Below are 24,010 nucleotides of genomic sequence, written 5' to 3'. Positions count from 1 at the left end.
AAACAGTTTCCATATTAGGACATCTGACTCTGCCACTTATGGTTACTAAAATCCACCACTGCCTGGAAACGGTGGTCAGTTGTTTGAGTAGATGCTAAATAAAAACATTCTTTGTCTCAAGAGAATACTCTAAGGCAAGCAGGTTAAATCTTTTTAAAAGTGTACTATGACCAAAACTATTAAAAATGAGCCATCTGTTTGGGTCTCCAAATTTCTTTTACATGATAATGACCAACCATTTTACTGGGATTTACTTTAAGAGTTAGAATTTGCTTTCAGCAGCAACGTGTGAAGTTAGACAGATGTGACATTATAAACCACTTTCAGAAACTGTATTAGTAATGGAACTAGTCTGACATTTCATTAACAATGGAAAAAGGAGTTACCTGCAAACACCTTTATGAATGCCGTCGTGTGCAGATTGCTTATTTACTAGGAAAGATGACACTAAAGGGCACAGTAGCAAGTATAAGCACAACAGTCCAACTTGCTTCTAGCCCTGGAAAGATAGCCATATGCTTTAAATATATTTTCTTTTGAAGATGTCATTCTTCCATATGCATATGAAATATCTTAAAATTGACATAAATTGCTTACTTTTAAGTTCAAAATGGTTGTGGTGGACAAATGTGTCATCTACAGAAGATGGTTTGCTTATTTTACTCCAGTCTTCTGGTTTACATTGTGTTCAGTTTTTGTAGTACAAAGATTTATTACTGTGTTACTTTGTATTATTATTCTTGGTTGTTATCTAAAATATAGTGCTCAAAGTGGAAGGCAAAATGCAACAAATACTGATTTTGTCATATTTTTAAAAGATGCATAAATGTAATATTTTATTGTCACATGAAGTTCAACAGTGAAATTATAAAAACTGGATTTACCCAAAGACATATTAGAAAGTCCGGGATTTTGCAGACAATTTCAGATTGTATGCATATAATATTTGTAAAACATTTACAAATATTTAAAGCATTATTATGGCAGAGTAAGTAAACTGTAAATAAATAATAAAAAAAAAAATCCAACACAACTAATAGTAAGATGCAAGATGCTAGTCAGTTCTCTGCAAAGTATGAATTTAAGTTTAGGCTCACTTTATGAATGCAACAAATGTGTTTATTCTTTACAATTTCAAGTTTGCAAGTTTATATTATGTGTACAGAGTACAGTGACATTCATTCTTGTCAGTCTGACCAATATTTAACACTCTCTGGTGCCATAATATGCAAGATTATTATATGGACCAAATACATTCATTAAAAAACACTGTTGAGAATGAGGCTAAATGTAAGAATATGCAGTGATATCTGTTGTAGCACCAGTGGAATTCACTTATCATGTAACAAAAAAGAGTTCCTTTGTGTGTATACTGAAAACTGTTACAGATGTGCAGTGGAACAGGCTGCTGCCTCATTCCAGTTGAATACATTTACACCCTGGTTCTGGAGGAGAGGTCTTCTTCATTGATTTGACATATAGTATTCAAATATGTCAAAAGTATTAAGACAAATGTTAATAAGGCTTTGCTTTCGCAGCCCAAAGGCAGGTCAGACTGATTATTATCTCTGACCCATTTTGTACTTGTAATGTGAGGACTGCATTTCATTAACTAGTGATATTGCAGTCAAAATTATAACCAAAATCCTTAGAAAAGAGTTTAAAACAACAAAAATTGTACTTCACAGAAAAGAAGTCTATATGACCCAGGTAGAACAAACTGCCTTCATGTTTTCAAATTAAATTTTATGAGTATTACAGTGTTAAAGTAGCAGAGTTTTAATCACACTATAACAGAAGACTAAGCATTGATTATTGTGATGAAAGGAAAGGGACATATACAGTATACCCTGTATTTAAAAAGCAATAGTAGGAACAAAATATGAAATTGGAGCATCCATGAAAAAATAGTAAAAAATGCACTCACTTAAATTTGAAAGTTTCCCCCAATTCTGAAGCATCTCCTGGTGAAATTTCAAAAATCCCTGAAAATGGATATGGATGGCCACCATAGGCAAATTCTAAAAGCAAAAAAGCATAACATTTAAAACTTTAAAATGTACAGTGCTCAATTTTAAAAGGGTACGGCAATATTTCTTAAATCTGATTTTTTGGATATACAACTATACCAAGTTAAACAGGAGACACTTTTTTTATACTTGATGTTAATATATAAGCATATAAACTAGGACTATGCTTCTAAGAAGGAAATCCCATATTAAAAAGTATTTAAAAAGAAGTCTGTGGTAAGAATCAATTGTCCACAAATTATAATCTGTGGTTCACACCTTGATTCTCAAAGAGAAAGAATCAATTATTAAACACACTAACTGAAGGGAAAACATTTCCAGTTTTTTCACTTAGAAATAAAAAAAGAAATAAAACAAACTATGCAGTAAAAATTCAAAAATTGTTTTTCTAACAGAAACTAATTTTTCATGCATGAAACATACATCCATTCACTCACTGAACTCACAATATCTAAATAAAAAATAGAAGAGGCTCTTATTTTGGGAAAAAAAAATACTTTTGCATCAATAACAGGACTTTATTATCTAGCAAAATAGATATTCATATATTAGCAAAAACGTGTAGCATAGTTTAACACTAGAATTACCAAAGTCTATGAAAAAAGGCGCTCCGGTTTCCTCCCACAGTCCAAAGACATGCAGGTTAGGTGGATTGGCGATTCTAAATTGGCCCTAGTGTGTGCTTGGTGTGTGGGTGTGTTTGTGTGTGTCCTGCGGTGGGTTGGCACCCTGCCCGGGATTGGTTCCTGCCTTGTGCCCTGTGTTGGCTGGGATTGGCTCCAGCAGACCCCCGTGACCCTGTATTCGGATTCAGCGGGTTGGAAAATGGATGGATGGATATGAAAAAACTCGTAAACGGAGCACACCTTAAATCCCTTTGCATCTCTCCATCAAGCGTCTTTTGTATTGTGCCAATAAGCACAAGCAGTAAGCAGCCTGCTATCCCATCCCCCCACCACCACCACGGAAACAGCATGAAGTTCTCCCATTTCAAGCCTTGATTATCTGGGAGTGAGCTACCTCGAGTTGTATAGGGGAAATAATTTCTTATGTGTTCCGTGTCTACAACAATATGTAAACACATCATTAAAACAAACGTTTTTCATGTTTTAGTAATAAATGACAAAATGTAGATATGAACTGTATAATATGTGAAGTCCAAATATCAAATAAATACTTTCACAAAAGGTACAAGTGCAATACGACAGCTTCATTGGTGCAGCGGTAAGAACTGCTGACTTATAATCCACAGGTCACAAGTTCAAAACCGGCTCTCTCATCATTAGTTTACCGTTTTGAGTATTGAGCTGCTCTTATTGTTAATATTATACAATAAAAACATACATCCGATTTGTGTCTGTAACAGCTGCTGTAAATTTATAGTACTTGCAAAAGTTACCTTTTTTTTTTATACTTTTATTCTCTCAGTCACGATCCAACATTACTGTATTCATATTCATTTGCATGCCTTCTTGCAGTTGTAAACAGTAACAGAAAACATTGTCACAATAATGTAATATAATAAGGCTGCAATAAGAAAGACTTACTGAAAAAATTAAAACATTGCTAGTCATATTTAGTTTATATTGATTATCTATACAATATCCTGAAATTACTGAAAATGTTACTCTCAACAACAAGTAATTCTGTATGGCAAAATAATGAATACTGTCGACCACCAACACATCCTTATCACTACCAAGGAAGAGCAGCCTTATTGGATAGTTATTGTTTGGTGCTGTTCCTTTGCTCTCTGGCCTGGACAACTCACAATCATTAATTGAAGTTTGAACCTGAAGTAATACCAAGATGTTCTGGAGAAGAATGCTTGGCCTAATGTCTAGAAGCTAAACTGAAGCCATAAATTGGGTTCTCCAGTATGTATGTATATATATTGTGGGGAACAGCCCAGACACAGACAGGCAGACATCGTTTAAAGCACAACACGACGTTTATTTACAAGTAATATTTACAAGAGGAACACACACACAACCCAGTGCCGCAGCACCAATCACCCCAAAGTCCAGGCCTCTTTCCTCAATGCCTTTCTTCACCGCCTCCACTCCTCCGAGCTCCGTCCTTCTTCTACCTGACTCCAGCTATCGAATGGAGGGAGGCAGCCCCTTTTAAGCTCACCCGGATGTACTCCAGGTGCCTCCCGATGAGCTTCCGCTGGCCCTTCCTGGTGTGGCGGAAGTACCGGCTGCGCACCTGGAAACACTCCAGGTGTCCCTGGTCTTCGTCCCCCCAACACTTCCGGTTGTGGTGGAAGTTCTGAGGGCCATCAGGCATCTGGGCGCCCCCCGGCGGTGACCACGGGCCCCTATAGGATTGAGTTTCTAAGCTCTTTTCCCGTGGTCTCCAAAGCCAACAGGGCAGTCGCCCCCTCGTGCTGGGCGTCCCAGCTGGGTACCACTCCCAGCCGCTTGCCCCTATATATATATGGATGTACTACGCTCGGCAGGCCAGTATAGTGCATGACATGGAAGAGGACGAATAGGAATCGAGAAATGCCGTGTCGGCGGGACCAGTTTTGAAGTGGAAGCAGGACGAACCAGAAGAGAAATGTGGCCAGTATAGTGCATGACATGGAAGAGGACGAATAGGAATCGAGAAATGCCGTGTCGGCGGGACCAGTTTTGAAGTGGAAGCAGGACGAACCAGAAGAGAAATGTGTGCATTTCTCTTCTGGTTCGTCCTGCTTCCACTTCAAAACTGGTCCCGCCGACACGGCATTTCTCGATTCCTATTCGTCCTCTTCCATGTCATGCACTATACTGGCCTGCCGAGCGTAGTACATCCAACAAGTACACAAGGTGCTGTCACAACGGGAAAGTAGCTTTACCACCTTTGCGGGAGCCACCTGTGTATTTACAACAGCTTCTTACACAGCAAACATCAGAAGCTAAAAATTATTGTGAACACATTCGAGAAAACAACTCTTCTCTAGCATTTGCTTCCATGGGTGCACAGATAACTCAACCTCCTGACCAGGACCATACTGTTTTAAAATACACAGGCAAATTTATTACCAAATCTCCCCACTATACGCTAACACTTCTACCTCTCCGGGATATGGACAGTTGTATGTTTTTCACACAGCGCAAGCTACTGAAGTGCGCTTACAAATTAAAGCAAACTCTTCCTGCAGTGAAAATGTACTTCTCCAGCTAGATTCCATGCTCAGAACCATTAACCCTTTTGCTAAATCATACAAACACATGCATGAAATCGCTCAGTCCAATTCAACAGCATCTGTACGAATGGTTTTCAAGGAAAACCCTGGGCAGGATATATAACGATACAATGCCCCAACATTGCAGCGATTTTCGTCGGAGAAGATGGTGAAATGCCTGCTGAAAGGGACATTTGCATCTATCCCATACGCAACTCCTGTAAACAGATTTCCACACTCAATATGAATTGCGACCCTATGGTTTACCCACTTTTATTCCCTTACAGAGACATTAGCTGGCACAAAGATTTACAACATGTTCCTGATAAAAGAACTGCCAAGCGAATAAGGCTTACTCATTGCCAATTTTACGTGTACAGATTAGCAATGAGGAATACATTTAGTATTTTGCACTCCAGCGGCAAACTATTCCAACAGTACGTCGTAGATGTATGTTAAAACAGAGGGCGCGTGTCTCAACTATCTCAGATTACATCAACAAGATCTGCACGTGGAACTATCAGATGCAATGCAAGCAAACGCTGAAAATAACGTACATGTAGGCAAAATGATCATATTACCATCCACATTTCTAGTAAGTCCAAGATACATGCAACAAAACTATCAGGATGACATGGCCATGGTACGTAAATTCGGAAAGCCTGATATATTTACCACTTTCACATGTGACATTTTTGCAGCTTAATTGGAGTCCACCTGTGGTAAATTCAGTTGATTGGACATGATTTGGAAAGGCACACACCTGTCTATATAAGGTCCCACAGTTGACAGTTCATAAGTATTCACAGTCTTTGCTCAATACTTTATCGATGCACCTTTGCCAGCAATTACAGACTCAAGTCTTTTTGAATATGATGCCACAAGCTTGGCACACCTATCCTTGGCCAGTATCGCCCATTTCTCTTTGCAGCACCCCTCAAGCCCCATCAGGTTGGATGGGAAGCGTCAGTGCACAGCCATTTTAAGATCTCTCCAGAGATGTTCTATCGGATTCAAGTCTGGGCCACTCAAGGACATTCACAGTGATGTCCTGAAGCCACTCCTTTGATATCTTGGCTGTGTGCTTAGGGTCGTTGTCCTGCTGAAAGATGAACCGTGGCCCCAGTATGAGGTCAAGAGCGCTCTGGAGCAGGTTTTCATCCAGGATGTCTCTGTACATTGCTGCAGTCATCTTTCCATTTATCCTGACTAGTCTCCCAGTTCCTGCCGCTGAAAAACATCCCCACAGCATGATGCTGCCATCACCACGCTTCACTGTAGGGATGGTATTGGCCTGGTGATGGGCGGTGCCTGGTTTCCCCCAAACGTGACGCCTGGCATTCACACCAAAGAGTTCAATCCTTGTCTCATCAGACCAGAGAATTTTCTTTCTCATGGTCTGAGAGTTCTTCAGGTGCCTTTTGGCAAACTCCAGGCAGGCTGCCATGTGCCTTTTACTAAGGAGTGGCTTCCGTCTGGCCACTCTACCATACAGGCCTGATTGATGGATTGCTGCAGAGATGGTTGTCCTTCTGGAAGGTTCTCCCCTCTCCACAGAGGACCTCTGGAGCTCTGACAGAGTGACCATCGGGTTCTTGGTCACCTACCTGACTAAGGCCCTTCTCCCCCGATCGCTCAGTTTAGATGGCCGGCCAGCTCTAGGAAGAGTCCTGGTGGTTTCCAACGTCTTCCACTTACAGATGATGGAGGCCACTGTGCTCATTGGGACCTTCAAAGCAGCAGAAATGTTTCTGTAACCTTCCCCAGGTTTGTGCCATGAGACAATCCTGTCTCGGAGATCTACAGACAATTCCTTTGACTTCATACTTGGTTTGTGCTCTGACATGAACTGTCAACTGTGGGACCTTATATAGACAGGTGTGTGCCTTTCCAAATCATGTCCAATCAACTGAATTTACCACATGTTTACTCCAATTAAGCTGCAAAAACATCTCAAGGATGATCAGGGGAAACAGGATGCACCTGAGCTCAATTTTGAGCTTCATGGCAAAGGCTGTGAATACTTATGTACATGTGCTTTCTCAATTTTTTTATTTTTCATAAATTTGCAAAAACCTCAAGTAAACTTTTTCACATTGTCATTATGGGGTGTTGTGTGTAGAATTCTGAGGAAAAAAATGAATTTAATCTATTTTGGAATAAGGCTGTAACATAACAAAATGTGGAAAAAGTGATGCGCTGTGAATACTTTCCGGATGCACTGTATATGAAATATTGATTAGCAGCATATTTCCGTCGCAGCTGCTAAAACATGTGGCACCACTTAAATGTTTTAAAAGCTAGTTTATATTTACCAACTTTTTTCTGTTGCATGCATTCATTTTTTGATCAATAAATAGAAAGTATACCTAAAATTCTTTCCTTAAAAAATTCATTTTAATTATATAAAAAAAGGACTTCAGAAAAAAAAAAATTTTTTAAACAGTAAGTTCACCCCATGGAAACTGGCTGACTATTTCAACATATTTGAACAGGAAGACATTAGATCTTCGTGCAAACAGTGTCTACAGATAAAGCTAATACACTTGAATAAATTACAAAAAATTGATGGTGTATTCATTCTCATAAATTTAAATTAGCAAAAATGCAGATTTGCCACACGGAAAAATAAGCACACCTCTACATTTATCACCACTTCAAACCCATAAAATTAGAATCAGGTGTTCCAGATGATTAGAACCTTCTTGCAGAGTACGAAGGTGGATCCAGTCTTTTTTCAAACATCAGATATCGAGGGATTGGTGTTTTCTTTGCTACTGACATGTGGTGTCATTGTACCAAGATCAAAAGAGCTCTCTATGGCCCACAGAAAGATTCTAAAAGAAGTGTTGAAGAACCCCAAAATGTCATGGTGGGATTTGCAGGCAACTCTTACAAAAGTTAGTGTCAAAGTACATGTGGTACACTATGCATAAATCTGCACAAATTTGAACTTCACATGAAGTGTTTCAAGAAAATGCCTTTGCTGTACAAAACTGAACGTTAGAGCAAGATTACAATTTGTCATTCAAATCTAGACAAAGATCAGGCCTTATGGAACAATGTGCTCTCAACAGATGAATAAAAGACAGAGTTGTTTGGCAACAGTAACAATAGACATGTTTGTCGAAAACAAAAAAAAAAACAGCATTTCAGAAGAACCACTTCATACAGTACCAGCTCTGAAACACTGATTGAAACATTGTTTTTGGGACACTTTGAAGTCTCAGGGCCTGGGCAGATTGCAGTCAGAGTCAACTATGAATCCTGCATCACATTAAAGAGTGTTTGAGGAGATTGTGAGGGGCCCTCACTGATAAACCTGAAGTTGTACTGGACCTTTTAACATAATTATCTGAAACACTAGCAAATACGTCTAGGAATGACTTTAAAAGACAAAATATGGGCTTATGGACTAAGCTTTGTCAAAGCCATGATTTGAATCTCATTTAAATGTTGTTGGCAGTACATGCAAGAAAAAGGGGCAGTTATGCATAACACCTACAAGAAGTTGTTTCTTTTTAAAGGAGGCAGTAAGAGGTTCAGAAGCCACAGGTATACTTACTTTTTCTCCAGTAGACCACTACATCTACTAATATTTTTGTTGAATAAACGATTAAAAAGTCACATTTTCCTTGTGTTTTATTCAGGTATATCACCTTTATCTGTAGGCACTGTTTGCTTGTTCAAATATGTTGAAAAAGTCAACAATTTCCAAGGAGTCTACTTACTTTTTTCACATGCCTGTGCTACGGTATCGGAGGTATGTTGCAGTTACACAGCTAATTTAACTTTATCCAAAACGAGCATGTTTTAAATCTTTATCTATGCATTTGTAGTATAACTGCCTTAACTTTCTTGGTTATCACATTAAGTAGTATAATCTACGTATGAAGCAACATTGTAAAGAAGAGTGGGCCAGACTTTCTCCAAACGACACAAGAGAATGATAATCTCCTACAGAAGATGTTCAAGTGCTGATTAATGGTGGTTCTAGGAGTTACTAAATTATAGTGTTCTCATTTTTTTCCCCCATATGGTTTCTGAGTGTTTACTATTTGATTTGATGTACTCTGTTAATCCCCAAGGGAAAATTGATTTTTTCGCATAACCTTTGGGGTTCAAAGCACAGGGTCAGCCATTGTACACAGCATGACTGTAAATGAATTTGTTTTTAAATAACAGCACCACAGCAAGAAATATGTTTTGGGGAATGTTGCCATTACTGAAACACCTTAAATTGATATTACTGAAAAATGAATATGTTTTTAAGCTTTAAAAATTATTTTTGTAAAAATTTGCAGTTAGAATGAAAATATTTTAGGTTTCACATATTTTCTAAAATAAACAATTTTGTTAGATGTCATAATTATGTTTTGTTTAAGCATAAAGGAATCTATCAGTGTTGCCCCAAAATTAGATTATAATTTTTTCCCTAGGGAAAAGGGACTAGGGTAGAGTGACATTTTTGTTGATATTTAAGAACTTTTTTTATTTTAAGCTTAAAGACTGTTAATGATTATATTTTCGGCAGATAGTATTAAGAATTCAGCTGCAATAGAGATCTCTGTTTTAATTCTCTAAGGCTGCTGCGGGGTGGGGTTTGTTTTGTTTTGGATGTGCTCTGTCTGTTTGTATGTCAGAGGACTGGGACATTGCGAAGTGGGATCAAGCCTCATGTGGGGAGGCAAAATGGGGGGGGGATAAAGGGGGGAGAGAAGGAAAGCAGGCTATATCTAATCTATTCTTCTAATCCCTATAACTATAAATATCAATGCAACAATAGGTTAAAATGCAATAACTCATCGGGAATTTTGAAATTAAGATTAAAACTGCCTCACTACCAGTTAAGACTATAAAATGACATTAAGAACTTTTGTGCAGTTAAGCAGTTATTTTGATTGTCAAAAGCCTTCTTAGACAATTGTAATTAACTGGTGTTAAATGACCAACCTTTATATAAACATAATGCAAAATGTCAGGGAATGATAAAGACCATAACTGACATATCCTAGATTATCATAAAAGCACACTTTTCTTCCATGTATGACAATATGCACCTATAATTTTGTATCATTGTACAAGCTTAAGGATGACACTTTAGGTATCATAACAATGAATCTCGCCTGTATATCCCTAGCAGCATACGAGGGTTGTCTGGGTTCTGTGCAGAATTTTATCGTTTGTCGAGTGTCAGCCTGTCGAAACCTGTTCTGCTGTGTAGAGGGATTATTCAAGTGGTTGCATGTTTTTGTTCAGATGTTTTGCTCCCTCTCTTCCTTCAGAATGAACACGAGAAGCAAACGAACTGAGTGCGCGCAGCCGGCGCTAGCGGCGAAGCTCCCGACTCCGTGCGTGCGTGACTTTCAAGTGATGATTTTTTACGACTTTTCTGATGGTTTAATCTGCTCTGTGGAACGCACCATGTTTGCCATCTTTTTCAACATCGATGGCATTGTCGCGTCAATTCCGCTGATGGAAAGGAAAACTGTGACCTCTGAGTGGTACACCACTCAGTACCTGCCTGACGTTTATTCTGCGATGGCTAGAGGCCGGTCCAAGAACTTGCGAAGGCACTTTTTGCATCATGACAATGCGCCAGCCCACACGGCTAATGCGACGAAGCATTTCATTGAAGACAGTGGTGTCAATGTTTTGAACCCGCCACCCTACTCGCCTGATCTTGCACCATGTGACTTTTGGCTCTTCCCGAAGGTGACAGAACCCCTGCGAGGCCACAACTTCGAAACTCGAGAGGAACTGATTGCAGCTGTCAAAGAACAGCTGAACAACCTCCCAAAGACAGCCTTTCGCGAGTGTTTTGCGGCGTGGGTCAGAAGAGCCCAAAAGTGCATTGATGTTGGCAGTGAATACTTGGAAAAAGTTTAAAAAGGATCGAAGTACATGAGAAAAATAGAAAAAAAAATCCTTGGCTACTTATTTCGAGTAATTCCGCGCGGAACCCAGACAACCCTCGTATAACCTAAAGCTATGCAACACCCAAAACTGAATGCAGTAAACAACAAGAGAACATGAATGCAGTGAATATTTAAAAAGTAATCAACACAGATCAGAAACTCCACTTTGGCCACCCTGTGTAAAGAATACAGATTTTAAGGCTGATATAGGTGTGTGCATTTATACTCTTATTACTGCACTCATTTCCATAGTACATTTTGGTGCAAAAGCATGTGTCCCATTCCCTACATCTGCATTGTTCGGCAAACTCTAAATATTTTTAGTATTTATCCCTGCCAGTTTTTATATATGGTCAAACATAGATTACTTGGTCTACAACGAGCTCAAGAGTAAAAGTGGAAAAGTTCTTGATAAAGAGAAGCAAGGAAGACTAATTCCCAACGACAACAGTGTTTACTCAAAACATTGTGTATAAGGAAGTATTTTCTGCTTAAATGTGTTACTTAATTCAATAAGACGTTGTATATGCATACAAGTATATTTACAACAAGTGTTTAAGTACACAAATCACATGAACTGTATACATAGAAGCATATTAGCATACAAATTCTCATCCTTCAGCTTTAAGTGCTGTGTCCCTGTCCAATATTACAGCCTTCATTTCATAGATGGCAGGATGTGCTAGTAAGACTAGCAATAAGTTAATTATACTATATTCTATAATTGGCTAATTGTTGGTAATGTTATTTAATGATGGTGTTAATAAGCAATTGATTATCAATTGGTAGCTGCATTGCCAACTTAAAAAAATGTGGAAATATGATTTCTAAATTTTTTGTATCTTGGGCTAAATTAATTGATAGGAAATTATCATGCAATAAGATATGGCATGTTAACCAAACACAATTCAAATGCATCCTAACTGGGTTTAACAAAACTGGTTAATGGTTATCAATTGAAATAAGATTAAGTGACTCAGATAAGTTACACCAACCTAATACACTGTGGTCAGACTAAACTATTTGACTAGTGTTTAGAATAATCACAACGAACAGCATTTGAATTCCATGATTCATGTATGTGGAATTTTTGGGCGTAGGTGAATTAAATTCTTCCAAGAATATAATTATTTTGAGTACAAGCAAAAGAAGAAAAGGTTGATAGATTCAGAATCCCCTTACTTGTTTTATGTTACCTTAGATAGGGGATAGTATTTCTGATTTAGAACACAAATACTCAAAACTCAGGGTTTTTTTTATTTCCATTGAAATCACTTTCTTAACCTGCTTAGTTCAATCTTATTTTGTGAAATACAAAATCATGTATAAAATGCTTAAAAGTTTGGAGCATTTTACCTTAGATAACTGCACATTAGCTTGCCACACTCCAAAAACTAAAGCTGTACAAATGAGCATATAAGTGTGACAAGAGGAAATGTAGGCATATTTTAGACATAATCTGTTATTTATATCAGGATCCACAAATTTGTTTAATTACTGGGGACAAAATCAATTTCTAATGATATTAAAATCTATGAGTTTAAGCTGTGCTTGTCTCTCTTCTTTGTCTGAGACAATGAATTGCAGTACAGTAACAAACAATTCAGTATGACTTCAAGAACTGCTAAATAAAGAAATGAAAAAATAATTACTAGGGTTCCCTTCAAAGCACAATACAAACAGTGTCTCTGGGCTTTTCTGAAGATGCCATTAATATTATAAATGTTGTGGGTGTAAAGGTTTCTTTCTTCACACTGCATTTATTTTTATATACTGTATATATTTTTTCTGATTCATGCTTCTTGTATTGCCAATAGATGGCACCATGGCAATTCATACAAAACTTGTTCGTTGAGAAGCTAAATCTTAATGTATAAAACCTCTTACCTCTTCCATATACTTCTATTCCTGAGTGAAAGACCCCAATTCCCAATGATGTGGTGAATTCGTTGATCCAATACTAGGGGGGAGAGAAACAAAACAAAACAAAAAAAAAAAAAAAGAAAAAAAAGCTATGTCAGAATCATTTCATTAAAGATAACCACACTGCATCACGGGATTCATGTTTCATTAACATATTGCTGGCTAAACATTCATTCATATAGTTGAGGTGGAAGCAATTTTATTACTTAGCTTATTCATCAAAATTCACAAATAAAAACAGGAAATAAAATCTGCACACCACATACAACATAAATTAGTTTAATCCAACTCTCCCTAGGTCAAATTTACCTCTCTTAAACCCCAAGAACCCTCAGATGATGCCCACCTGCTACTCAACCTTTTCTTCTCATGTAATGCCCCACCTTCGAGCTCATACTGAAAATTTTTACAATCAAGTGTATTTTATGTTCTTCCACTTGCATGACAAATGGGACGTGGCTACATGAGCCTACATATTTTCTATATCTAAGGGTAGACTTGACAATGTCAGAGCCTTGTTGGTGACAGGATTATGCTCATTTTACTTTATCCCTGAAAGCAGAATACACTCAGAGAGCGAGGCTAGTTAATTATGCAGCCTAAATCTTAATAGTCAGAAGTCTTGCCTTTAGTCCACAGGGCTGTCTGAATTCATTAAGTTAATGACACACTGTGAGATGGCAAAAAGCATGCCACAGAGATATTGCCTATTTGCATATGATCATACTGGTTAGATTATTTTATTTGAATATTTTGCTCATAAGTACAGTAAGAATGCTCTTTTAGCACTGTAAAGTCATCCTCTTGTTTCTGTAACAATACATAGACAATGCATGTCTTGTCACATTGTTCATTAAGCAGCTAGGTAACCTGGCCACTACAAAACATAAACTTGCTAAGTAACTTTTGTCTTTCTTGCACCATACATTTTGGAAAAGGGTAAGTAGTATATCAGACAGGCTGATTTGAGTTTTTCTATTAAATAGTACAGTGATATAATAATCAAGAATGTTTTAAAATGCATGAGACAACATGCTGTATGTTGATTTCAAATCAAGCAAGAATTTCACTATACTCTGTTTACATAACAATACTACTACTTACTCCTAGATGCGACTGTTACCTTATGTGCCGGCAAAGGCAATGATGAGAAACTTTCTCAGCATCAATCAGCAATTTAGTTATATAGCATATCCCAGAAATCTTTCACAAAACAAACATTCACATCTGACAACTTTTATAACAGGTTCTGTGCCTTATCTGGCTCTCACCATACCCACTTTGTAATCCTGATTCTAGGTGACCCAAATTATGTATTTTCAACTTTTCATTTGGTCAGTGTTGTTGCGCTTATGGACACTGGGAGTTGAATCATTTTATTTCTTACTAATAGCAACAACAACGAAAATATGGTTTAATTGTCTTCTTTGATAGCCCAACATTTGCTATGACCCTGCATTGAAATTTCTTCAAGTCTCTACTGGTGGAGAACAACCAACATACATGTGTTTACCTGATCTAGATTGTCAGGCTATTAACAGACAGTGTCACAACAAAAGCCAAATTTTAAATTTATTCTTCAATTTTTTACATTAACAAACCTTTATCAGTGAAAAGCACAACAACTTTCAGTTCAGGTTAGGCTATCAGTTTTTAACACGGAAGTCACAAAACTATGGGGATCCCAACTATAAGACACCTGGCTATACTCTGCTTTATATACAATGTGAAACATATGCAACAATGTCTTGATGTGCAACTCTCCCCCCCCCCCAATAAAAATGTTGATTTAAAACAAAACAAAAAAAAAACTAATATAAAATGTCAAAAAATACATGTATATACATATAGATCTACATAACATATACACACATAAGCACATACATATACACACACACACACAAACACATTACATAAAGACTGACGGCGTATCGTATTAGTTACAAGTCAGAAGAATCCATTCTTCTTCAACAATTAAAGCTGTGTAAGGTCTGTACATGTCGGGTGGCCAGAAAATTGACTCCTGCAATGTAGTTTAATGCACCCCAATGTTTCACGGCAAATCATGAACAAACGAATCAGAACTAACAGGAAATTTAAGACCTATTTGTTGGGAGTAAGCCTGTGCTAACTGGCTCACCATAGTGATAAGCTCCTTTGTCTTACCAGCAGTTTTTTTTTTTTTTTTTTGACAGAAATGTTTTTTAAAATGAACCAGAGCAGACACAGCACCCTTCATCAATAGCATGTAATCAAGCAGCAGCAATTAAAATATTAATTTCAAAATTGTGCTGAAATATAATGAACACATACATAATGAATACTTTAGCACTAAATAATGCACAGGTGTCACTGATGCCACCTGAAAGGACCAATTATAAAGTGACATCATACAAGAGGTTTTCTGGGTAATGAAGGGTAGGGGTAAAGCTCAGTACGAATATATTATACACACACACACACACACACACACACACACACACACACATTATATATATATATATATATACATATACATATACATACAGTAATCCCTCCTCCATCGCGGGGGTTGCGTTCCAGAGCCACCCGCGAAATAGGAAAATCCGCGAAGTAGAAACCATATGTTTATATGGTTATTTTTAGAATGTCATGCTTGGGTCACAGATTTGCGCAGAAACACAGGAGGTTGTAGAGAGACAGGAACGTTATTCAAACACTGCAAACAAACATTTGTCTCTTTTTCAAAAGTTTAAACTGTGCTCCATGACAAGACAGAGATGACAGTTCTGTCTCACAATTAAAAGAATGCAAACATATCTTCCTTTTCAAAGGAGTGCAAAGCAAGCAGTCAAAAAAAAAATCAATAGGGCTTTTTGGCTTTTAAGTATGCGAAGCACCGCCGGTACAAAGCTGTTGAAGGCGGCAGCTCACACCCCCTCTGTCAGGAGCAGGAAGAGACAGAGAGAGAGCCACAGAAAAACAAAGTCAAAAATCAATACGTGCCCTTTGAGCTTTTAAGTATGCGAAGCACTGTGCAGCACGTCCTTCAGGAAGCAGCTGCACACAGCCCCCCTGCTCACACCCCCCTACGTCAGCGCAAGAGAGAGAGAGAGAGAGAGAGAAAGTAAGTTGGGTAGTTTCTCAGCCATCTGCCAATAGCGTCCCTTGTATGAAATCAACTGGGCAAACCAACTGAGGAAGCATGTGCCAGAAATTAAAAGACCCATTGTCCGCAGAAACCCGCGAAGCAGCGAAAAATCCGCGATATATATTTAAATATGCTTACATATAAAATCCGCAATGGAGTGAAGCCGCGAAAGGCGAAGCGCGATATAGCGAGGGATCACTGTGTGTATATATTATATATATATATATATATATATATATATATATATATATATATATATATTGTGGTGGATTGCTGGCATTTTACTCTGGCCCTCACCCCCAGGCCGCCAGGAGGAGCTTTCCCGGAAGCATGATTGTGCCCCGAGTTCCAGCAGGGCCTCATGGACTATGTAGTGTTTATACACAGCCCTGCTGGATACCTTGGGAGCCACCGGGAGTCGCTGTAGGGGGGCTAGCGGGCTCTTATGTGCCCTATAACCCGGGAGTGCATCATCATCACGTGACAGGAAGGAACGACGTGCTGCCGGGATGAAGAAAGGACTGTTTACCCTGACCCGGAGGGAATAAGGACTTGTGGGTTTGGCCAGGAACCACTTCCGGGTCAGGGGATATAAAAGGACGGTGGGAAAGCCCAGACACTGAGCTGAGCTGGGAGGTAGGAGGGCGAAGTGTGTGGGCGAGGAGGATTGGTTGGAGAGAGAGAGAGAGAGAATTGTGTAGTATATGAGTAGTGTGGTGTGGAGAGTGCTTTGTGCACGTGACAACAAAATAAATAGTTATACTTTTACCTGGTGTTTAGAGTGGTACCTGAGGGTTCAAGAGGTGGACAAAGCCTCAATCTGTTACAATATATATTATATATATATTGTGGAGGATTGCCGGCTTCTTACTCCGGCCCTCACCCCCAGGAGAAGCTCTCCGGACAGCATGGACGTGTCCCGAGGTCCAGCAGGGCCTCATGGACTATGTAGTTTCTACACACAGCCCTGCTGGATACCTTGGGGGCCACCAGGCGTCGCTGTAGGGGGGCTCGTGGGCTCGTATGTGCCCTATACCCCGGGGGTACGTCATCATCACGTGACAGGAAGAAACGACGTGCTCCCGGGTTGAGGAAAAGGAGTGTTTACCCTGACCCGGAAGGAATAAGGAACTGTGGACTGTTGGACAGGAACACCTCCGGGTCAGGGTGTATAAAAGGATTGTGGGTAAGCCCAGACATTGAGCTGAGCTGGGAGGTAGGAGGGCGAAGTGTCTGGGCGAGGAGGATTGGTATTTGTAAAAGAGTTTATTGAGTATATGAGAAGTGTGGTGTGGAGAGTGCTTTGTGCATGTTATTATTATAATAAAGAGTCTTGGACTTTTACCTGGTGTCTAGAGTGGTGTATATATACACACTGCAAAAGTATTAGACATTCCAGTTTCCATCCAAATGATAAAGGACAGACAGAAAACTTAAAATATGATATTTGGTAGCATTGCTTCAAAAAGGTAGTCATTCTTAAATATGTGCAATTTACCTCTCAATCCACATTTGGGGCACAACATTTGGGATTCATTTTTATAAGTAGTTACAACTTCTACGCTTTTATTTAGTTACTGTATTTATAAGCTACTGTTTGCAGTAAAGTATTTGTTTAAACATAATTGTGTATGGTTTCTCAAAAAAAGTATTTTTTTTAATTAAAACATTTAAACCAAAAATCAACTGCAACAGTATCTTGTTCAGACACACCCAGCCTTCTAATTAATGTGCAGTTTGCACATTCTCCCCATTTCTCCGCACTTTGTTTTATACCCACATCTCAAAGACATTTTTGTCAGGCAACTTGTGGCTAGATTGATGTGAGAGCATGGATGTATGCAGGGATGTGCACAAAGATGGACTGCTGCCCTGCCCAACACTAATTCTTCATGTTACTACAACATGTTTTACCACAGAGGACTGGACTCTAAACTGAATTAAGTGGGTTTGATCAAGGATGGGTGGTTAGCATGGCCAAAAACACAACATAAATAAGATAATTTATCCTTTAGCTAAATTAGATTTTTATTATGAGTAAAAACAAAAATTACAGACAGATAGGAACGAGATAGAACACCAAATTAACTAAACATCAAGATCCTTAATGATGCTTTATTAAAAAGGTTTTGAATGATTTCACTGTAGCCTTCTCCACCACAATAGCTCATTAAATGAGCGATAAAGAGATGTTTGTCATAGTGAATAGTGGGTTATACTGAATACCATAAACGTAATAAGTTCAATCACCTTTATTGCTTCACTGTCTGACACAAGTTACTTAATGTGTGAGAAGTTAATAGTAGAAATAAACAATTGTTATTTCATGAATTTATTTACCATAAACTGTTTGGTAGATAATATAAGTGCAAAAGAAATTCTGAAGGTCAGATTTTAACACATTCAAAGAGAGTGAAATCCTATAAAACACCCCTACAGATCAAGGATGATCTTTATAGTTTGCACATTAAATAAATGCAGTATGTTAAAATTAAACTTGCAATTGATCCAAATGTGATATGAATGTGTACAGATATCTACCATGAATGTGCTCTGTACATGCAAAATTAGTACAAACAAGTCTGTGCAGATGTCAGACTACACAACTATTTCTGACTAGTTAAGATTGCACTTCAAAACAGGTTGTCTACCTGAAGCTAAGTGGGTTTGGACCTGGCCAGTACTTAGATGGGAGAACAACCTGGAGAGCTTATGTTGAGGCTGGAAGAGGTGTTACTGAGGCCAGCAGGGAGCGCTTACTCTGTGGTCAGAATATATATCCCAATACCCAGTGCAATAACAGGAACACTGTGATGAAAGAAATGAAAAGAAAAAAAAATGGTGCCATCCTTTGGATGAGATGTAAAAACTGACTCTCTGTGGTCTCAAAATATCAATGGGCATCTTTCAAAGGAAGAGTATTTCTATTGATTTCTATTCTGACCCCCTAATGATCCTGTGTTTCCAAGTGTCTCAGTGTTTATGTCTCTCATATCTTTACCACCTAATAGGTAATGTATGGTGAGCATACAGTCACAAAAATTTAATCCAGGTGGATACTACACATTTGTGGTGTTTAACACTAGAATTACCAGAGCCTACGAAAAAACTCGTATATCCGGCCCACCTTAAATCGCTTCTTAAATCCGTTCACACCTCTCCGCCAGCATCCTTTGTCCTCTAAATGTGCTGATAAAAGACAAGCTGCCAGCAGCCGGCTATTCCATCCCCCCACCGACTTAGAACGTGAGCGAAGTTTTCCCAGCTCACGCCTTGATTGATTATGTGGGAGTGAAGTGGAGTTCTACAGTGGAAATAACAGATCATTATTCTAAAGTAATCTGTGTAAACACATTGTTAAAACAGAAACTTTTTCATATTTTAGTAATAAATGTTACAAAATGTAGTAGGCATAAACTATAGAATATATATCTGTGGCGTAGCGCGCTAAGGTTTGCTTCTTAGCGCAGAGCAGCTTTTCCTTGCCTCACAGACCTGAGTTCGATTCCCCGCTGGGGATGAAGTGTTGCTTTTTTTTTTTCTTTTCTTTTAAACCTCAAAACGGACATAAAATTTATACATTGGTATGCACTGTCAGTTACTGAGATCGTTATATTTTCATGTGGGATGCTCCTTTTCAAATATTTTTTTAACAATTGAGACTGCAATTAACAGGAACAACTGTCCTTATAACTTATTTTTAAGATCCATAACACACAGACAGACAGAGCACTGCGTAATAGAGAGACAGACAGGCAGAGAAGTCACTAGATATAGAAATAAACAGGGAAACCACGTGTACTGAAAGACAAAAAGAACAACATGTGCGTTGTCCCAGCTGCACTGAATAAGCGCAGGCGTTCTAACATCACCCCTCCCCCGATCTTACTTAGAGAGTCAGGGACAACGCACATGTTGTTCTTTTTTTCTTTCAGTACACGTGGCTTCCCTGTTTATTTCTATATCTAGTGACTTTTCTGTCTCTCTATTACGCAGTGCTCTGTCTGTCTGTGTGTTATGGATCTTAAAAATAAGTTATAAGGACAGTTGTTCCTGTTAATTGCAGTCTCAATTGTTAAAAAAATATTTGAAAAGGAGCATCCCACATGAAAATATATGCTGGATACCGTGGAGGCCACCAGAGGACTCAGCAGGGAAGCTCAAAGACTTGTATTTTCCCTATAACCCGGAAGTACGTCCTAGTCACAGCGACAGAGGAAATGACGTACTTCCGGGTTGAAGAAAAGAGTTTTACCCAACCCGGAAGGGTTATGAAGTCACATGGACTAAGGGACAGAAACACGTCCGGGTCAAGGACTACAAACGGATTCTGGGAAAATCCCAGCGAACTGAGCCGAGTTGGGAGGAAGGGTGACTGAGCTGCTGGGAGGTGTGGAGGAATTATTGATTGTGATTTATTGAGGATTGTATTGTTTATTAGTATAGTGGTGGTGGAGGTGCTTGTGCACATTATTATTGTAATAAATCCATTATTTTGACTTTTATCTGGTGTCTGGCATCTGATCTGAGGGTTCAATTCTGGGAAAATCCCAGCGAACTGAGCCGAGTTGGGAGGAAGGGTGACTGAGCTGCTGGGAGGTGTGGAGGAATTATTGATTGTGATTTATTGAGGATTGTATTGTTTATTAGTATAGTGGTGGTGGAGGTGCTTGTGCACATTATTATTGTAATAAATCCATTATTTTGACTTTTATCTGGTGTCTGCCATCTGATCTGAGGGTTCAAGGGGACGACAGCACCCCTTGTCACAATTCATAATGGCTAACACGGTGCAACACCCTAGTACTACTACATGTCATCATATACACTGTCAGTTTTAAAAACTGATATAATAATGTCTTTCCAGTCATAACTGCAAATAAGGATTTTATACTTTTCCTGATTGCAAAGGACTTAAAATCACTTAATGGCCCTAATTACAAATCAGCTGTGTCTTTAACTGTAAAAAGGCAGATGATAATTAACCCATAACAGTGCTTACTGTTACAGCATCATTCCTGGAATCCTGGCCTATTAGATCCCTTTCATATCATTCAGATTTGCAGCTTTCCTTCGTCAAAAATGCTTGTATATAATAATTATCTACTCCACCAATCATGTCCAAAAGCATACTGCAGGAGCCTCACATCATGCCAATTGGATTTTAATGACTAGCTTGCATGACGGAAGATCTGCTTGGTAATTGCTTCCATTGCAGACATCAAGTAGTTTCAGTAAATCTCTTTGTGTAGCAAGAGAATTGCCTCTAGTAAGGAACAGGCAGAGAGCACCATATAAATTTATCATAAAGACACCTGGCCGATCATTAGAAGGACTTAGAAAGATAAACAGATATACAGAACTGCTTTTTCAGAAGAAAGAAAAACTATGATTATAAAATACCAGTAACGGCGCACTGCACGAATACACTTGACTTGAGCATTCATAGTATTCATCCTCTTTCTGTGTACGTTTAGCATTCGTTTGCTCAGAGGTTGAAGTACTTGCTGCTTCCTGAGCAGCTCTTCTTTACTCCACCCTAGCGGCCTGCTGCTTCTCTTTTGTCTGCATCTTTTTGCGTTAAAACTGATTAAGTTAGTTTTTGTGTTGCAATTACTTAATACGTTTTCTTTAACCTTTCACTTAATCTGGCACTTAAGTTTTCAATCTGCCTCAAGAATTATTAGCGAAGGTGGTATGGAATGAGAATGGCGCCCGTACGCATGCGCCGCACGGCCGCCCTGCTGCGCGCTGCCGAGAGTTGATTCTACAATAAAATAAAATAAAAAGAGTAATAAAATCATCACCCTGAAAGCGGATAGTAGATGTCACGTAGTATATGTGTACCCAATTTCAAGTCAATAGGTGACACGGTTTGCGAGCTACAGGTGATTTAAAATCCTGGACAGACAAACAGCCATGGTAGCGTATTACAGAAGATGAAGGAATCAACTATTACATGTAGTTTTTATGTACCTGCTTCAATTTCCTGTAACTTCCTTTAATAAATGTTTATTTCAATCTTGAATTTATCATAGCACAAAGAATCCATAAAAGGCTGTTGGTTATAAAAAAGAAAATGGCCACTCAAGACATCAACTCGCTTGAAAAAGCAACAAATTAGGCTGAAATAAAAATGTCAGTTTCCAAAAAAAAAGAGGTTGTCCCTTTCAACCACAGAAAACCTGTAGGCAATGCAGCTTTGGCTGGCAAACTGTTCACTGCTGTGTAAAAGGTAAAATCAAGAATAAATATTAACAAACTAAAAAAATATAACCACGGACACAGGCCTTAAGCAGCAGCGGTCTGACTAAAAATATACAACTATATTATCAGCACAATACAAGGCCTATTTACATGGGTACTGTAATAAGAATTTGGATGAATACCTACTGGTAATTGTCACCAGAAGGAGTTCTCCAACAAAGCGGACAGACCCCTGAGAACTACGTGTAAATGAAAGAAAGAAAGAAAGAAAGAAAGAAAGAAAGAAAGAAAGAAAGAAAGAAAGAAAGAAAGAAAGAAAGAAAGAAAGAAAGAAAGAAAGAAAGAAAGAAAGAAAGAAAGAAAGAAAGAAAGAAAGAAAGAAAGAAAGAAAGAAAGAAAGAAAGAAAGAAAGAAAGAAAGAAAGAAAGAAAGAAAGAAAGAAAGAAAGAAAGAAAGAAAGAAAGAAAGAAAGAAAGAAAGAAAGAAAGAAAGGAGACCATGCCAGAGCTTGGTTCATACAGCAATTTCAGCTTTTTTCAGTATTAACCGGCTTTATTTTTGATAGGGTCAGATGAAGACAAGGTTAGGGATTGCACAAAAATGGCCGATGGTAATAAAACACGTGAGGAAGCACAATAAAATGAACAGTGAACCGTTTGTCACCTGACATGACTTGCTCAAATTATTCAGACTATAACTGGAAAGGACTGCCTTTGACATTATATAAAAAATGATTACTACCTAAATGTAAAAGAAAAAAAAAATTCCAGTAAAAGAAAGAAATGGATGCAAAAAAAAAAAAAAAAAAATCATCTGCTCTAAGCTGGCTGAGGCTACGTAGGATAAGCAACGTCCTATGAGGTCATAAAAAACTACCCTGTTGGTTACAGCTCCATGCAACATTGCACTCAATTCAATGTCATCTTTGCAGCAAGATCACCCCAACTCCTCTCTGTTCCATGTGATGTTTCAAAATGGTTAAAGGATAACCTGTTCTCATATGTGATGGGACTATGGCTGTAAGATGGAATAGGTGACCTTGCTGAACAACACCTTGAGAAGGAGACAATTATATGTCATAGTAGCATTACAACCTTCTGATACTGCAGTTGGTTTATCAAAAGAAAACAGTCATTTTACACTACATGGTCAAATGTATGTGGGCACTGCAGGACAAATGGGCACTGGCTATTTTTCCAGGCTTTAAGTGGCACACAATGCTCGTTAAGTAAGTTGATTTAACACGGATACAGAAAACCAGATTTATCAACCCCTTGCATTTCAGAGTGAATGGATGAACTGTAGCTCTAGCAACACTGTTCAGCACTTTACTTCATGTGATAAATGTATAAATCAGAGATAAGCACACACCTCTGCAGGGACTCCTTCAGGCAAAACAGTTCCCAAACAGACATTAATTTTAGGCTTGTAACCACAAACTAAATTCTGGTTGGATAGGATAGACAAAATAAAGCATCTATAAGTGGGCATTGGATTTAGAAGTGGAATGGAGTTTCATGCAATCATCAGTGGTTACAGCTTCCTTCAGAACTCACTGCTTTCATATCTTCTACCTCTTTGGGAGCAAGCTGAAAGCTGATGAATCATTATCTCTTTGGGGTAGCTG

At 38.4% G+C, this 24,010-nt stretch overlaps 1 protein-coding gene across 1 annotated transcript in view; it reads right to left on the bottom strand.

The window, feature by feature from the left end:
- The window catches only part of LOC114666282 (deubiquitinase DESI2), a 186,689-nt gene that overhangs the window by 58,474 nt on the left and 104,205 nt on the right, over window positions 1-24,010 (bottom strand). Inside the window, exons 2-3 of the mRNA XM_028821102.2 lie at window positions 13,011-13,083; window positions 1,928-2,021 (exon numbers count right to left, since the gene is read on the bottom strand). Coding sequence (XP_028676935.1) covers window positions 1,928-2,021; window positions 13,011-13,083 — 167 coding nt within the window. The remainder of the gene's footprint in view (window positions 1-1,927; window positions 2,022-13,010; window positions 13,084-24,010) is intronic.

The sequence above is a fragment of the Erpetoichthys calabaricus genome, chromosome 15 (genome assembly GCF_900747795.2).
Source record: "Erpetoichthys calabaricus chromosome 15, fErpCal1.3, whole genome shotgun sequence".
Lineage (NCBI taxonomy): Eukaryota > Metazoa > Chordata > Cladistia > Polypteriformes > Polypteridae > Erpetoichthys > Erpetoichthys calabaricus.
This window is presented reverse-complemented; position numbering and strand designations above follow the sequence as displayed.